The following is an 18,502-nucleotide window of genomic DNA, read 5'->3' as shown; positions in this document are numbered from 1 at the left end:
AACATCCAACCTCCAACCTCTCACCTGAGTGCAAGGGAGCTGTGACCACCTTGACCAGAGAGAGAGTGCTCCTCCATCAGGGGGCTCCCCTCCCTAAGGGCAGCTCCCGTGGGAGCGCTCACCCCACTTGGCCCCGGCTTAGCATGAGAGAAGCAACTTTCTCCAGCTTTTAGGGTTTTCCTGGCTGAATTCACAAGCGAGGATGTTTGGAGTCAGGGGCGAGGCTTGGGGGGGGGGGGGGCTGGTGCCGGCCGGCTGGGTGCTGTTCGAGGGTAGCCCGGAACCAAGGCTTCGGCAGCCCCTGCGGGGACAGGTGGGGCACGCGCTTTTCTGGGGCCACCCCAGGCCTCCCGCAGGAATGCTGACTGGCACTGTCCGGTTTGAGAAGTAGCGTGTCTACGGCCCGGGAGAGCTCCCCACCGCTTCTTGGGTGGTGGGCGTCGGGTCCAGGGCATCCCCGGCTGGCAGGGGTCCGGAGGAGAGGGGGCGTGAGCGCGCCTGGAGCGGGAGGCGGGAAGTGGGGAGGAGGAGGAGGGAAAAAAGGAGGGGGAGGAGGAGGAGAGGAAGTCCCCCGTGGCCACCCCGAAGGGAGGGCGGGACGGTGCCCGCGGGCACTCGGTCAGGAGACTAGGGCTGGGCCGGCAGGGCAGCTACGCCGGCCAACCGAGGGACTACGACCGTCGGGCGCGCGCTCCCCGCCGACCCCCGGCTAGAGGGGCGGGGGCGGCGGCGCGTGCGCGGGGCGGCGGGCGGGGGCGCGCGCGGGGGGCGGGGCGGCGCGCGGCGACCCCGGCGGGCGCGAGGCTGCGGCGCGCCGAGCGGGGCGCGGGGGCGCGCGGGCGGGAGCGCGCGCGGGGGGGGGGGCTGCCCCGGGGCGGCCCCCCCACGTCGGGGCGCGGCGGGCGGCGGCGGCGGGAGCGCGTCCCGTCCGGGTCCCGAGGAGTCGCCGCCGCCGCCACCGCCGCCGCCGCCGCCGCTCGCCAACATGGCGGACCTGGAGGCCGTGCTGGCCGATGTCAGCTACCTGATGGCGATGGAGAAGAGCAAGGCGACCCCGGCCGCCCGCGCCAGCAAGAAGATCGTGCTGCCCGAGCCCAGGTACCGGCCGCCCGGGTCCGCGCCGCCCCCCGCGCCGCCGCCCTCGGCGACCGCCAGCGACCCCCTGCGTCCGGGAGGGTCGGGCGCTCGGCCGCTGCTGTTCTCCTTCCCCCACCCTCAGCCTCACCGTTCCCGTCTCTGAAATGGGCATCAGAGGGCTGCTGGGAGGGGGTCCCCGGGAGAGAGCGCCCCAAAGTGCCCAGCGTGGCGCCCCGCGCGCAGAAGCGCCCGGGCAACGGGCTGCCGGGAGGTGGTTGTGACTTGGCTGGACCAGCTCCAGCCCTGTCGCCCCCTCGTGTCCCATCTCTGTGGTCCTCAGCGCTCCTCTGCCATGGCTCCCTCCTGCCCCAAGCCTGCCCTTCCAGCCCCATCCCTCTCCCTTCTGTCCCATCTCTGTCACCCGTCCAGCCCCATCCTCATGGGCCCCTTCTGCCCCGAGCCTGTGGCACCCCCGTGCTGCATCCTGGTCGTTCCTTCTCTGGTTCCTGCTGCCTCTGTTGCCAACTGCGTCCTCTCCTCAGCTCCCTGTGTGCTCCTTAGCTGGGGAGTGCAGGCTTCTTGCCTTTGTCCCAGGTACTTAAGTGCAGTTTTCAGTGCTTTCTCCCCTTGGGGTCCAGTCTATTCCGCTTCCTATCCTCCTATCTTTTCCTCTTTCGTGCCCCCCGGGCAGTGATGAGTGGCTTGTGACCCACACAGTTTTCTTTTTGGTGCCAAGCCTATCGCCCAAGCAGCTTTTCTCAACTTGCAGATCCACTGGTGGTACTTTATTAAAAGGTTGAAATGGGATTCACTTTACACGCACATGGAAAGGTTGATTCCAGACAGGAATTTGTTGTTTAAATTACCAAAGAAGGGCCCGATTGAATTGGCCAGGGGTTTTAGTGAGGGCCGTACCAAGTTCTAATTTTATCTCGAAAATGGTTTCTTATCAATGGAACCAGTTAAAGACTTTACTGGTTCGTGTCATTAGCACTACCCGTTCATCAGATTAATAGAATTTCAAATAGTGTATCAAAAGATTAGGGTTCGATTACCCTCCCCCCCTTAGCTTCTTTTCTGATTAACACCATCATGAGTTGTATAGTGAATGTGCTAAGTAGCTCTTGGTAGAATTGATGATAAAGAGAGGCATCTTCTTTGTGGTGAATTTGAAACCAGGCAGTTTGGTAAAATACTAGAAACTCAACCAAAACTATTCTCCACTGGCCAGCATCAGTGTTTCAAGCATTACACTTACCCAAGCTTGCTTAAATTGTTACCTTGACGTAAGAAAACAATCCTTCTTTTAATGCGAAGTGATCACCAGATAATTTTTCCAAGTCCGTTCATGAGCCTGAGCCCTATGAACAGAGAAAATTATCAGTCCGTTTGAGCTACTTGTTGTGAAAAGACCAACTGTGTAAATGAATACGTGGTAGATATTTTTGGCTCGCTTGCCCTTTTCATTAGCCTATGCACCCCCTTGGTTTTGCAGGGTGTGCTCTTTGCCAAGTAGGGAAAAGCAGGGGGGAGCATAGACCTTTTGGAGTAGTGTGAAATTAACACTCCTCTTCCGGAGTCTAACATACCCGTTGCTCATTGAAAATCAGTGCTCTTTAAATTTTTTTGGCAAACGGGAAGCTAAGTAAAACAAGAACCCCCAAACCAAGCCTGGATTTCATTTTTTAAAAATGCATTTTTATAAATATGGTATACAGTGCTTAATTCCTTTTTTTTTTTTTTTTTTTTTTTTTTTGCCTTTTCTACTTTTCCTGAAGGGCAGGGAATCCTAAATGTATAGAGTCTCTAAACATAAAATTGACGAATCTTAGTTCATGGGTAGTTTTGGGGGGGGGCAAAATATAATATTAAAATTAGGAACTTCTGCTCTTGTGTGTGTGTGTGTGTGTGTGTGTGTGTGTGTGTGTGTTGTTTTGAACTTAATGTGACTTCTGCTTTTTTAGTGTGCTTCTCGAGAACATACTTACATGTTTCGGGTATTCACTTCCTTGTATGAATGCCTTTGTTTTCGGTGGTGTTCTTTGGTAACACTTTCTTTTAAGGCAGAACTGGGAGGTGGTGAGCGTATTTCTCATGACATTTCAAGTAAAACATCGTGCAGATTTTTATGTTCCACTGGATGGCAGGTAGTGGTAGCTGCCTGCTGGACTTTGGGGTAGGGGTGGGAGGCTTCGGGGTTTCTCCATCTGGTAAGGAAGTTAATTTTCATTTTAAAATGCCTCAGCACAATGGTTCAAAAGACTAGTGTGATTTCACTCTGTTGGTAAAGGACGGTGGTCAAGTGTTTTCTGATAAGAGTTTCTATTTCAGCTTCATTGTGGCATGAACTGTGTGATCACCAGTCTTTGGTGTTCTTGAAAAAGGTGTTTAGATTCGTCTTTTTAGTATCTCAGTGACGAGTATAACACTTGCCATGGGTCTGCCACCAGTGACCTTTTATTTCCAGCCGATTATTTGAAATCACTGTAGTATTTTCTGCATGCTTCCTCGTTTTAGCTGCTTTGCTTCTTCCGCAGCTGTAACCAGAAAAGCTACGGGACTGCGTAATATCTAGCTAGTTTAAATGGGTTGGGTCTGCGGTCCCCTGCCTATTACAGGAGAGTCTCAGAAGATGGACCGTCCTGCCCCCTGGGGAGATCTTGCTTCTCTGAGATAGCGAGAGGCAACTGTTTTGTTATGTTGACACATTATTTAATTAACGAACCCATGAGTGTAAATCCCGGAATAGCTGACTGTTCGTTCAGATTACATAGCTGCTTCAGTTTACTGAAACATTTGTTGAGTTAATGTAGCTGATGATGGGATCTGTTGGGAAGACTGAACTGTGACCCACGAGCCCACTGTGCAGGCCCAGACAGAAACTCGAGCATTACACCGTGTTAGAGAAGAAGTACCTTTATTTGATAGGGTCTAATTCATAAGCTAAAACTTACAGAAGGGTCAGCGTCTTAAAGCCCTGGATCATCAAGACAACTTTACTTTAGGCTCATTACTCTTTTTAACCTTTTCCAAGCAGAGTGAAGTCCCATTGGCTTGGTTGGGTAACATGAACTTGACCCTTTCCCTGCATCCCATGTCCATTTAGGAGACATTGACAGTATTGGATCATTAATTGCAAAGCCTGTCCTTTTATTTTATTTTTATTATTATTTATTTATTTTTTATTTTTTATTAAAACTTTTTTTTTTTAAATGTTTGTTTCTGAGAGAGACAGAGACAGAGAGCACGAGCAGGGGGAGGGGCAGAGAGACAGGGAGACACAGGATCCAAAGCAGGCTCCAGGCTCTGAGCTGTCAGCACAGAGCCTGACGTGGGGCTTGAACCCACAGACTGCGAGATGATGCCCTGAGCTGAAGTTGGATGCTTAACCAACTGAGGCACCCAGGCGCCTCAATTCACTGATTATTAAAAAAATTTTTTATGTTATATTTATTTTTTTAGAGAGAGTGCAAACAGAGGAAGGGCAGAGAAGAGAGTGGGGGACAGAGGATCTGAAGTGGGCTCCACGCTGACATCAGTGAGCCCGATGTGGGGCTTGAACTCACAAACTGTGATATCGTGACTTAGGCCAAAGTCGGACGCTTAACCGACTGAGCCACCCAGGCACCCCAGCAAAGCTTGTCCTTCCTACAATATGATAGGAAGTTCTGAAAAATAACATTTGCAAGATTCTTTGTAACTTTCCTAGATCATTTAGAATATCCTTCAGGACATCTGTGACACCCTTTATTACATGACTTCAGTAGGGGGTTGTAGAAGCTGGGTCTCCAAGCCAGGCATGGAGAGACTATGATGAGCCTGACCACAGCACCATCTTTCAAGGGGCTTTTTTTTTTTTTTTAGTCTAGTGGGGAATACACGGTTGATCCAAGAAAGATGTTTATAAAGTGCCCTTTCTTGAAGATTCTATTTAACCACAGACAAGTAGCAATTTGGATGGCTTTTTTATTCTGCAATCATCGAACGCATTATGTTTGCTGAGCGTTTTACAATAATTGGTTAGTTATTCCCTCCGAAGACCTATCCGGCCAGAGTATACATAGTAATGTGGTAATGCTGTGTCTTCCTGTTTATAACCGGATCAGATGGGATCCATGTTGAGAAGTCGCTCAGTTTTCTTCTTCTGTGGGAATGGAGTTTCTTCAGTGATTTCCCCAACTCCAGTCTGTGAGCCGTTGGGGGTAGACTTGAACTATGCCTCTGTTTTGGTTGTAGGGGATTCTGTGCCCGTGCACACCCCTCCCCAACTCGGAACTGAAGAGTCAATGTTGAAAGAATGAACGGCCTTCAGGGAAAGAGTGCTCTGTATCGCCGGTAGGAGTCTTTCTATGTATAGAACGGTGGCGGTGTTCTTGCCTCTTTTCCGCTAAGGTGCACATTCGAAATGTAATTTGTTCTGACCTTTCGGTTATTATTCCATTCTTGGGCAGAGGCAATTTGTGCCAGTGACTTGGTGATTCAAGAGCTGTGCGTGGTTGTCAGTTCTTAGAAATAGATGTTCCAGTGCAATCAATTTGGGACCTAGAAGCTGCCCCAAATCCGGCATTGTGAAATGTTTTGAACGGAGAGCCCAGTAGATCTCTTTGGGTTCAGACAATCCCGGTTTTTACACGCAATGTGTTCTTAGAGACAGCGTCTCAGAAGTGCTTTTCAGTATGCTGAACTTGGCTTTGCCAAACATGTGTTTGGACAAGACAGGAACTGTTGGCTAAGGCTCGAAGCCGGGACGTGTAGGTCTTCATCTGACAGTGGGCGGCAAAGCACAGTAGGAAATGCAGAGTGGGGGAGAACAGGATGCTTGGGGTCTCCGTAGCCCTGAGGAGGGAAAGAGAAGGTTTATTACTTCCACGAGCTAGCAACGTAACAACTACCATTTATTGAGATTTCCCTTCTCCCGGGCACTTTGCATCATGAGTGCATTTGTTCCCCGTGACAGTGCAGCCTGGTGAGTGACGTAGCCTCATCCGGACAGTTAGGGACCTCTGCCCCGGGTGACAGCCGAAGCGTAGTCCAGAACGGGGTCCTTTCCTCCTTGCTGTGCCATTGTGCCAACACGAATAAGGAACACCCTCACCCCTTCTGCAATTTTTCCTTTGGGGAAAAATCACTTTGCGGGCCATGTCTATCGGCTGCTGGTGCAGCGTTTGAAAAGTCAGGACCATCCTCAGAGACTGATAGAGAACAGCTCTTCCTCTGGGATGTGGCAAAGCGGTAATTATCACTAAGTGGATAAGCAGTTTTTTCCTTATTTCCCATGAGGAGCTCGAGGGTTAAATGCCCGTTCTGTTCAACGCAAGAAGCGCAACCTTGCAACCTTGCCGCCAAGAAATCGGTGTAATAGACCGCCTCTCCCCTCCTCTCCCCAACCCGGTCCCCAAACAGGATTTCTGTGGGAGTTATTATTCGGAAAAGAGAGCGACCCCCGTCCCCCACCCCCGCCGAATTGTTCCATTCTGGGGAAAGGGGAAAAGGGACACAACGATATTTTTGGCTTTCTTCGCGATAAAAATCACTTTCTCCCGCAAACAGTTTTCCTTTGCTGGTGAACCATGTGTCCGAGGAATGCTGATATTTTGATGAAGATGTGTATGCGTGGTGGTCTTCTCTGTCCTTGTCCTCCTCTGGACTTTGGCAGTGGGGCAATGGAGACCTTGGAGGGGCGACTTCCACTTGAGTGTTGTGAACTCATTTGCATGTTTAGAAACTTGCACACTAATGAGGCCCTGACCTGCTTCTGCTTCTCCTGGTTCCGGAGTCTTTGTTCTTTATTTTTGTCATCGATCAGCACTCCCACCCCCTGGGCCATTCGTGATTGCCCTGCAGGTCTACAATAAACTGTGGGGTGGTGGTGGGGGGCGGGGGGGAGAAGTAATACCTTGGCTCCCCATACCCTGTAAATGTTTCTTCTAATTTTGGAAGTCTTCTCCTGGGTCACCTATGCTTCAGCCTCAGCGTGGAGCATCTGCAGGCCGTAGAACTTTCTATGTGGGGCACGACAGAGAGGACAGTTCGTTAACTCTGTCATTGGTGTTTTGTGACAGTCAGCCTCCACATAGACCTGTACTCTTGCTGGCTGCCGTTTGCTTCTTCCAGGGTCTCAGGAGTCTAGGAAAAGGTGATGATATGAAAGTACCTAGGCCCAATTTTCATCCCTAGTGAACTTGTAGGTCAGCTGTTTCATTTCTGGGCTCGTTTTCCTGTGCCCTCCTTATCACCTGCCACACTATGATACAGTTCTAGATCAGGAACCAGGAAATATGGACCAGATTCCATTGGCAACTTGCCACAGGCCCTTGATAAGTCACTTAAATTCACTGTATTTAGTTTTTCCTAGCTGTATAATATGATATCTATTCATTTGTGATCATAAAATGTCCCCTTCCCCCCCGCCCCCAATCTCTGGGCATATTCTCTGGGTGTGTGTGTGTGTGTGTGTGTGTGTGTATATATATATATATATATATATATATATATATATATAAATGTTTTATTATTTTTGAGAGAAAGAGAGAGAGCATGAGCAGGGGAAGGTCAGAGAGAGAGGGAGACTCAGAACCCAAAGCAGGCTCCAGGCTCTGAGCCATCAGCACAGAGCCCGATGCGGGGCTTGAACTCATGAACCGCAAGATCATGACCTGAGCCCAAGTCGGACGCTTAACCGACTGAGCCACCCAGGTGCCCCAATATATATATATATATATATTTAAAATTTAGTCATTTATTTTGAGAGAGAGAGAGAGAGAGGTCGAGGGAGGGGCAGAGAGAGGGAGAGAGAGGGAGAGAGATAATCCCAGGCAGGCTTCGCACTGTGCTGTCAGCATGGAGACCAACGTGGGGCTCCATCCCATGAACCATGAGATCGTGACCTGAGCCGAAACCAAGAGTTGGACGCTCAACCGACTGAGCCACCAGCCACCCCATACAATGTGTTTGTAAACAAGAGAGGACATTAATCTCACACAGTCACAACTCAGAAAAAGATTGGACGAAATATTAAAAGGTGATTTTTCTTTAATATATATCTAAAATATATATTTTTCTTTAATATATTTCTTTAATATATGGTCGTTGTAGGGATTAGATGCAGCACAAAATGTAACACCTTAAGAAAGTCCAAGTAGTAGCTGATAAAAGGCAGCATTGCGTGGAGCCCCTGTGTCATGTGCCCTGCAGAAGCAGGTTGGGAGACAGGATTTCTGAAAAGTTGATATGTTGACCCAGGCAGCAAAGAGCAGATGTTGACCTTTAGACACATAAGTAAGTGAATTTCCCAGATTTCTTCTGTTTTCTTCTAGCATTGGTGGCACTATGTGTCTAGAACCTTGCATACATGCTACCTCACTCAGTGCTTTTTAATTTTTTTTAATGTTTATTTATTTTTGAGAGAGACAAAGAGCACGAGCAGGGAGGGCCAGAGAGAGAAGGAGACACAGAATCGGAAGCAGGCTCCAGGCTCTGAGCTGTCAGCACAGAGCCCGACGTGGGGCTCGAACTCAGGAACTGCGAGATCATGACCTGAGCCGAAGTCAGACGCTTAACTGAGTGAGCCACCCAGGCTCCCTTCACTCGGTTCTTTTCCTTTCTTTTCTTCCTCCCCACCTTTACTCTACCCTCCCTCTTTTTCTTCTTTCCATCCATCCTCCCACCCACCCATCCATCCTTCCATCTGTTCTTTCCTCCCACCCATCCATCCATGTTTCCATGTTTTCTTCCTTCCTTCCATCCATCCATCCATCCATCCATCCATTCTTTCTTCTTTTCATCCTCCTTCTTTCCATCCATCCATCCATCCATCCATCCATCCATCCGGCTCTGGGCTATGTTGGCTTCAATACATAAGAGTTCGTAAGCATTGCTATTCTTAAATACAGATAACTAAGCAATTAGGAGAATTAGCTCATCCTTTAGAGGACTTTGCTTCAGTAAAATGAACCAAAATCACAGCCTAAGAGCAGCTGGCTTCAGTGTATTGAGCATAAGGTGATTCATTTCAGTATTCCTTAGACATTAACAGATTGCATGTTAATAACATAGCATTGTAGTATCTCATGTTTGAAAAGATCTTGGAGGGCATCCAATTTAGTCATGCATTGGATGGGTGACTTCCCTGTCTGACGTCCAGGCAGGGTCATCTCCGAGGAACATCTTTGGAAGCTCTGTGATGTTGGAAAGCTCTCTTGCAATTAATTCTGTGCACTGATGTTTTGCTGTCCTTTCATGGTTGTACAAACAAGTTTAGTCCCTGAAAAAGTGACAGATTTTCCGATATCTGAAGGCAGCTACCCTGTCCCACAGTGGCTTTTACAGGAAGCTGTCCCCAGTCCTTTTAGTCACTCCCCAAATCAAGCTGAAGTCTGCATGCTGCTCTCTGTAATCTGTGCCCATCAGTCTGACTATGACCTGGCTGAGTCAGAATATTAAGGTTTAAGAAGACTGAAAAGATATCTGTAGAATTCCTCTACTTAATTCAGTGGTGGCAAAACCAGTGAAAAATCTTATTCCAAGTGTGTGGTTGAATCTCTCTCAAGTTCCGTTATGGGGAGAAAATTTTTGGTTCCTCTGATGATTTGAGATTCATCACACCAGCTTGATTAGGGGATTAACATTTCCATTAGTCAGAATTTAGAAGCTACGATGGGTACCAGGTGTCTTTTGACATTGTCTGCCACTTGCTGAGTGCTAACTTCGAGGCCCTGTGTACATTCTTAGAAAATTGTGGGCTAAAATATTTTTAGGAAGAAAACGAGCTTTAATTATGCCAAAAAAAGCCTTTTTCTGAGGATTTTAGGGCTAATGTTTCATATATTCAAAAACTTACACCTACAGTTCCATTAGGAGTCTTCTGGGGAAGGCAGCAAGCATATCTTCATTTTCAGCAATAGAACTTCACTGGGGAACGAGCTCTTGGTATTTGTGCTTTTGTAATTAAGTCAGTCCATTGTTCTTTATTCTCGATCTAGAAAGATCACTGTGGTTATATTTTCAGGGTACTGTCAATTTTCTATGTCTGCATTGCTTTTGATGAGGGTTTAAGTTAAAAATGAACTAGAAGTTACATGGGAAGGCATTTACACAGCTGTTAAATACCGCAGACTTTCATTTTGCAACGTGAATGTCTAAAGCTGAGATGACATTTTCAGATGTGTCTTCTTTTCAACATATGAGGCTTTTGCTACTTGGTTAGGGGTGGGGGTGGTAAGGGAGGTGTCTGTATTCCATTTAGAAACAACTAACCCTAACCGGTAAGGTCAAGGGATTTTAATATTCATCTTTAATGGGCCATTCTTTTTTCAACTACGTTTACTATTTCTTTTCTTATAGTATAATGACACGCTAATTATGCGGTGGCTCTTGGAATCACAGTAAGTATAGAGTAGAGTGTAAAAGTTTGTGCTATCCTCTCTGTTCCATTTAGGACCTGCTTCCTTCCGTTTGGTCTCCACTGGCAGTAGAGGAAGGCTTATTATTTATGCAAAATGTCGCAACTAGAATTGGCCTAGAAGGGGGAGGTGTTTTCTTCACCTTAGCAGTTCTGTGCAGATTCTGTGCTGTCAGAGCAGAGCCCGATGCGGGGCTTGAACTCACAAACCGTGAGATCCTGACCCTGAGCTGTGATCAAGGGTCAGCCGCTTCACCGACTGAGCCACCCAGGCGCCCCTGCACATTAGCAGTTTCTAAACCTTGAGCGAAAGGGGATACTTAGGTTCATGACCTACCCCCCTGCCCCCAAAGAAGTGTGACGGTTTTTGTGGTCCGGGGTTTCTTAGGGTTTAATCATTTGATCGGTTTTTTATTCCACAAGGAAAACCAGCCAGTTTTTCTGTGTTTCTGTTGTTCAAATAACGTGCCCTGTTTAGTGGGGAGCTGGCGTTCAAGTTATTCTAAAAAAAAAGTCAAGTTATGCTATCAGAAAAGCTTATTTTTTCTGACTGTTTCATACCGGGGAAGCTTAATGAGGTAGATGGTGGAAACTCACACTCCTTCATGTGAGATTAGAGTTTTAGGGTAAGTGTCGTGGCTTATGATTAATCATCTCCTGACCATCCAGGGATCTAGGGTAGGGTCGATGATGGCTGATTGCCACTATATAGTCAACACAAATCTCCCGGGAGCCCAGATGCTGGAAGGCTGTGTGACCAGAGCATTCTCTCCTGTGTGTTGCCCTTGTAGAGGTGAAGTGGCCCTCCGAAGGTAGCAGAGCCATCACAGGCTATAGCCCGATGGGTCGGAAGGGTCTAGCCTCAGGTTCGTCAGTTTTAGGAGCTGGGACCTAGTCATTTCTCCATGGGATGGCTTTACGCTGGATGTGACGTGCATGAATTCCCCAGCGGTGATGGCATCTGGGTGTCCTTCCGTGTTGCCGTGTTTCCTGTTCTCACTGGGGGGCAGACCTCCTCTGGGTTGGAGAACACAGTTACAGCTAGTGCCTGCCAGCCAGCCCAGGAAACTTTGGCATTTCTCTGCCCTTTGTGTGATGTATTGATTTAAAGTTTTTACTCTCAGAGGGCAAGCTTGCTTCTTTATTTTCAGATTCTTGGAAACGGCTCTCCAGTATTTCATCATCTCCATTTTAGAAGGAGGCAATTCAGGTCCAGAGAGAAACTAATTGCTCAAGATCACATTGATAGCCAAGGGCTCAAAGCTCTGTGCATTTTAATAGACACCTACAGACTATCTTTTGCCATATGAATCATCTAAGCAAAGAAAATTCCTAGATGTGGGTAGAGGAGGGGTGTCAATTTCAGATATTACCAACACAGTTTGAAAATGAATTGTCCTCACCGTAAGGGTTATCAACTACAGGGATCTGATAAGGGGCTTACATATCATTTCACTGGTGATGTTGATTGAATAATAAATATGTGAATAATTCCTTAAAAGATAAGATGTCATAAATGTCATGTTCGGTAATAGGATTAGTTATCATTAATGATGACCGTGTTACAAATTGAGAAAAGCTACACATCAGTATTTTTGATCTTAATGTTTTCTTACCCCAAGCATCTTTTTGTAATCTCACATATGCCCTTATCTTTAAAAAACAAAAACTGAAATTCTGTCTCTCCATCAGCAGGTACATGGATACCCTTGGCTCGAGCACACTTGTCCGTTTACTCTAGATACATAAAGGATTTTTCGCATTAAACTTGTTAGCAGTACATTCTACATTGTGATGGAAAACTAATGAAACAGGTTGCACATTTAACCTTCACACAGAAAGGCTGTGGGCATCATACTGGGACAGAGTTGTGTTTGTCAGGAACACATTAGTGAGTCCCTTTACAACTTGCCCTCTGCTCCTGCTGAGACATGTTCGGCTTGTCCTTGGTAGTAGTGAAGAGATGCTTCTCAGTGCTCTGAATTGCTGCATGATACATCGTAAAACCGCTGTTTACCTAACCCTGTGTTCATGATCACAAGCGCCGGCGCAGTGGGTATGCTGACCTGTGCCTGTTTGGGGTCGTAGGATAGACCCCTGGAAGTAAGAGAGGGGCATTCTCAGTTTTGCGAGACGATGCCAAATTGTCCTGTATGTTTTAAGGATAAATAGGGCTGCGTTCAGAAGTGTTAATGTTATTGTTCATTTAAAATCATTTCATATAGACTATCTAAATACAGCTGGGTAATAAAAACTGAGATTTTATTTAAAAAATTTTTTTTGACGTTTTTATTTATTATTGAGAGACAGAGAGACACAGAGCGTGATCAGGGGAGGGGTAGAGAGAGAGGGAGATACAGAATCTGAAGCAGGCTCCAGGCTCCGAGCTGTCAGCACAGAGCCCGATGCGGGGCTCAAACTCACCAACCGTGAGATCATGACCTGAGCCGAAGTTGGAGGCTTAACCAACTGAGCCACCCCGGTGCCTCTAGAAGTGAGATTTTAAATGTAAATGAAGAGATACAGGAGTGTGAGACAAGAGCTAAGTAAAAACCCTATAAGGTTAAATTCGAATTGGAAAGTCATTTTATTTTTTTGTTCTTTGAAACAGTTTCTTTTAAGTTTATTTATTCTGAGAGAGAGAAGGCATGAGGGGGAAGGACAGAGAGAGAGGGAGAGACAGAGAATCCGTGCTGTCAGTGTGGAGCCCGACTCAGGACTTGATCTCACCAACTGTGGGATCATGACCTGAGCTGAAACTAAGAGTTGGATGTTTAACCAGCCAAGCCACCCAGGTGCCCCAGAAAGTCATTTTAAATTCATGGTTTTTTTCTTTTCTTTTCTTTTTTCTTTCCTTTTCTTTCCTTTTCTTTCCTTTTCTTTCCTTTTCTTGTCTTACCACATATGTGTATGTCTTAGCCCCAGTCATGGAAAAGCCCAAGAAACAACTGCTGTCCCATCCTTGTAGGTACCCAGCGCAAACACACCTGCCCTGAGGGGTGGGCAGGGTCTCGGCAAGAAGAACCCGGAACTTCTGGTATCTGTTGTATCAGAAAAAGGAGTGGGGTGGGCACGATATCTAACAAATGCAGAGGCCGGAAGAAGGGGTCCCCACTGGCTATCAAAGGAATATGGCTGCGGTTGATTAAAATATTCTGACTATATTCCAGCCCTTGTGCTGGGCAGAACACTAGCCCCTTCCCCCACCAAATGTCCATGACCTAATCCTCAGAACCTGCGACTATGTGAACATTACTTGGCAAGAAGATTGCAGATGTAATTCAGGCAGCTGATGTTGCAGACTTTAAGATAAAGAGATTATTATCCTGAGTTATCTGGCTGGGCCCAGAACAATAGCGAGGAAGGGAGGCGGGTCAGAGTCAGAGTGAGGTAGCTTGAGAAGGAATATCTGACATTTGCTGGCTTTGATGGTAGAATGGGGTCATGGGCCAAGGAACGTGGCGGCTTCTAGAAGCCTGCAAAGATAAGGAGACGGGTGCTCCCATAGAGCCTCCACTAGGAACAAAACTCTGCTGGCATTTTGATCTTAGCTTAGGGGGACCCATTCCAGACTTCTGACCTACAGATCTATAAGATAATACTTTTCTGTGGTTTGGAGCTACCAAGTTCGAGGTAATTTGTTATATTAGCGGTAGGAAGCTAATATATCCATGATATCCAAAAGGGAGATCCCCAAACAAAACAGATAAAAACAAGACACCTATTGGTCACCACTGGCAGTCAAGATACGGTACCAACTCTGTCCCTGAAAAGAGGCAGTCAAAAAGGTGAAGTATTTAGCGCTTTTCTTGCCTTTCCTGTAAGCTACAGAGGGTGATCACAATTTTTACTTGATGGGACATAATTCTTCCTTAAGAAGATTTACAGAATGGGAATGCAAGCTGGTGCAGCCACTCTGGAAAACAGTATGGAGGTTCCTCAAAAAACTAAAAATAGAACTACCCTACAACCCAGCAATTGCACTACTAGGCATTTATCCAAGGGATACAGGTGTGCTGTTTCGAAGAGACACATGCACCCCCATGTTTATAGCAGCACTATCGACAATAGCCAAAGTATGGAAAGAGCCCAACTGTCCACCGATGGATGAATGGATAAAGAAAATGTGGTATATATATATATATATATATATATATATATATATATATATATCGGCGTATTACTCGGCAATCAAAAAGAATGAAATCTTGCCATTTGAAACTACGTGGATGGAACTAGAAGGTATTATGCTAAGTGAAATTAGTCAGAGAAAGACAAATATCATATGACTTCACTCATATGAGGACTTTAAGAGACAAAACAGATGAACATAAGGGAAGGGAAACAAAAATAGTATAAAACCAGGGAGGGGGACAAAACATAAGAGACTCTTAAATATGGAGAACAAACTGAGCGTTGCTGGAGGGGTTGGGGGAGGGGGATGGGCTAAATGGGTCAGGGGCACTAAGGAATCTACTCCTGAAATCATTGTTGCCCTAGATGCTAACTAATTTGGATGTAAACTTAAAAAGATAAAATAATAAAAAATAAAAACTCATTGATTGGTTAAAAAAAAGAAAAAAGAAGATTTACAGCAAGTGAACGTGGCAAGGATGATGGAATTGGGAGAGTCACCATCTTGCAACTCTTTTTTTTTTTTTTTAATTTTTTTTTTCAACGTTTATTTATTTTTGGGACAGAGAGAGACAGAGCATGAACAGGGGAGGGGCAGAGAGAGAGGGAGACACAGAATCGGAAACAGGCTCCAGGCTCTGAGCCATCAGCCCAGAGCCTGACGCGGGGCTCGAACCCACGGACCGCGAGATCGTGACCTGGCTGAAGTCGGACGCTTAACCGACTGCGCCACCCAGGCGCCCCACCATCTTGCAACTCTTAATGGAAGTGTTGAGGTAGGCAAAGGTCATCAGAGCATGAACCCGCTAAATGCGGTGTCGTGGGGAATTTGAAAAGGAGAAATCCGATGATCACCAGCTCAGTTGTTAAGTAATTTTCACATCACTAAGAAGAAATAACTGTACCTCCGTGGGGGGGGGGGGGGTGGCAATTTGACATACGAAGACCATCTCGTGAGTATTCCTGCCCCCGGAGGTTGGACTCGAATATCATCCGGTCTTCAGAGGGAAACTTTCAGCGTCTAGGAAATGCAGAGCTAGAGGAGCAGGTCGAATGACCTTAGAGGAAGCAAACAGATAAATCCGGAATAGGAGCTAGCCTCTGTACAGCTGGTCTTGGTGCCCTCAGTAAGTCACTGGTTGCGAATATAAAAAGCAGGTGTCGGGGAGAAGGAGGAGCTCTTGGTTAAAGCAGATTGGAGAGAGACAGTGGTCTAATGAGTGCGCGATCCTGATTATATTAGATCCTGGCTCAAAAGAGGACCCTAAGAGAATGATGGACATTTATGGACATCATGGACAGGGAACTAGGTAGTAGATGTGCAGGAGTTATCATTATTTCTGGGGGGGGGCATTCAGAGGAGGGTCAGTATTGTTTCTATAGGGAAGGGGGTGGGAGTAATAATAGATTGTGTTTACGTAAGGAAAATGTCCCTAATTTTTAGATTGCAAACTGAGGGAGTAAGGGTAGAATGACACGCAGTCGGAGATTCCAAGCCTTAAGATGCTTTAAAGCTTGGAGGAGAAGTTGGGGCGAGGATAAAAGTAGCAGACGAAAACCTTGGTAGCTACTCAGGAGGCGTGGGAGGACGGTTACCGGGGCTCACTCTACTATGCTCTTCTGCATGTTTGAACATTTTCATTATGATCTTTCAAAACAACAGAGTAGATGGCTAGGCCTGAGGATCGCAGTTAGAGGCTTGCAGGGCTGATGGAAACTTCGGTTGGCCCGATGTCACGGGTAGGAGCACTGGTGACTTAGGACCTAAACTCCCGTGATGGCATATGCAAGATGTGCTGCGTCTCCAGTAAGTTAGTCTGCGGGAGGGTGGCGTGCTTTTTGGAAACCACGGTAGGGCGACTCGAAAAGAAACCCCGTGACACTGATCGCAAAGATGTGGGCAAAGGTTTAGTCAACTCACTCGTAGCCAGAGTCCTGACCAATCCCAAGTGGTGTGGACAGATTTACAACCTGTTGACCTGCAGACTTCTCGGGGAACGATGAAGGGGGAGCAGAAGCCATAAAGAAGGATTTCCAAGAGGCAAAGCAGGGTAAGAAATGAAACTTTAGAAAACTATGTCCATTTACCCCCTGAACACAAAAGACTTCCCTGAACTTTGTGAATATCATTCAAATCATAGCTCTGATGTTTAAATTTAGCAGGAAAAAAATATAACCCTTGCTATTTAAGATGATGTACCCTGTAAGCATCTTTCCAAAGCCTAATGAAACTCTACGATCCAGTCTCTGTTACTGAAATGACTTGAACAGCTTTCTGTTTTGTTTTGTTTTTTAATGTTTATTTATGTCTGAGACAGACAGAGCATGAGTGGGGGAGGGGCAGAGAGAGAGAGAGAGAGAGAGAGAGAGAGAGAGAGAGAGAGGGAGACACAGAATCGGAAGCAGGCTCCAGGCTCCGAGCCATCAGCCCAGAGCCCGACGTGGGGCTCGAACTCATGGACCACGAGATCGTGACCTGAGCCAAAGTCGGTCGCCTGGGTGGCTCCTACAGCTTTCTGTTGTTAAGTCATTTGAATATTAATTTGTCAAAACATTTCAAAATAATTACTTTAAAATTGGTCTTTTCTAATGTGTTGCTGTAAACCTGACCTCACTAACTACCGTAATTACCGACAAGACCTGTTTGTGAGAAACACAAAACTTTATTTAAAGGCCAAGAAAGCCTGGATAAATGGAGTGCCACAGGCTCTTTGCATATAGGAGGACTCAGTTTGGGAAGATGTCAGTTCTCTTCAAAAGAATCTGAATCCAAGGCAATCCCAGTCAAAACCCAAATGAGAATTTCAAAGGACTTGAAAGGTGATTCACGTTCATCTAGAAGAGAAGAATGGACAAAAATAACCAATGACATTTTGAAAAAAATGAAACAGTGGGGATCTGCTCTAAAAGAAAACATTGCTATAGCAGTTACAAGTGTGGTTGTGGTGCAGACATAGACACACATCCAGGGCACAACAAGCCTTGTGTGTATGTGTATGTGTGTATATACGTAATGTATACAAACACACATATTTAAAAAATTTTTTTTAAGTTTATTCATTTTTCAGAGAGATGGAGAGACAGAATGTGAGCAGGGGAGGAGCAGAGAGAGAGGGAGACACAGAATCCGAAACAGGCTCCAGACTCTGAGCTGTCAGCTGAGAGCCTGACGCGGGGCTCGAACTCAGGAATCATGAGATCATGATCTGAGCCGACTGAGCCACCCAGGCGCCCCTACGAGCACACGTATTATATGTGAGTTTGGTTTATGAATAAAGGTGACATTTTGAGTCTGGTGGGGAAAGGCTGGTGTGTGATCTGGCAAAGTTACAATCCCTCCACATTGTACGAAAAAAGAAATTCCAGAGTGTTCGATGAGATCATCACAAAGCTATTAAAAACAGAAAAATATGAGAGAATGTATTTTCATTGCTCTGGAGTATGATAAAGGGTTCTTGTAAGCAAACTGCCCCGCCCCCCAGCCTGTAAAGGAGATCAGCGGCTATGATCATGCGGACTTCTTGTGGGACAGTGGGTATCTTATACCAAATTGAGAGTCAAGTCAAAGAAAATTTACCTTGGCTGATTTTCTGTGGAGCCTGTTTTAGTGTGTGAATCTGTTTGCCCAGACAGTGACCGGTTTACGCTGCCTCAGGGAAGAGTGGGGGACGGTAGATCACGGTGGCTTTTGGGGGACGAGGAAGTACAGTGACTTATGTCCAATGAGTCAGCATTCTTACCGGTGGTAGAAACAAAATGTCATCTGTCAGTCCATGGAAAGGAAGTGTTTGCTTTAAAAAAGCCACGAAAGGGTGCCTGGGTGGCTCAGTTGGTTTGGCTCAGGTCATGATCTCATGGTTCGTGGGTTCAAGCCCCACATTGGGCTCTGTG

The 18,502-nt window shown here is 46.5% G+C and overlaps 1 protein-coding gene across 4 annotated transcripts in view; it reads left to right on the top strand.

Annotated features, from left to right (window-relative positions):
• The first annotated feature begins 868 nt into the window (after positions 1-868).
• GRK3 (G protein-coupled receptor kinase 3) overlaps positions 869-18,502 on the top strand; it is a 132,363-nt gene continuing 114,729 nt past the window's right edge. For 2 of the 4 annotated variants that reach the window (XM_045041737.1, XM_023241633.2), the window contains exon 1: positions 871-1,098. In XM_045041737.1, coding sequence (XP_044897672.1) covers positions 986-1,098 — 113 coding nt within the window. In that variant the 5' untranslated portion in view covers positions 871-985. Of the gene's footprint in view, positions 1,099-18,502 lie in introns of all 4 variants that reach the window. The other 2 variants (XR_006587971.1, XM_023241632.2) reach the window with 2 other exon arrangements.

Source organism: Felis catus, chromosome D3 (genome assembly GCF_018350175.1).
Source record: "Felis catus isolate Fca126 chromosome D3, F.catus_Fca126_mat1.0, whole genome shotgun sequence".
Taxonomy (NCBI): domain Eukaryota; kingdom Metazoa; phylum Chordata; class Mammalia; order Carnivora; family Felidae; genus Felis; species Felis catus.
Note: the sequence above shows the minus strand (reverse complement) of the source record. Positions and strands in the feature narration are given on the sequence as shown.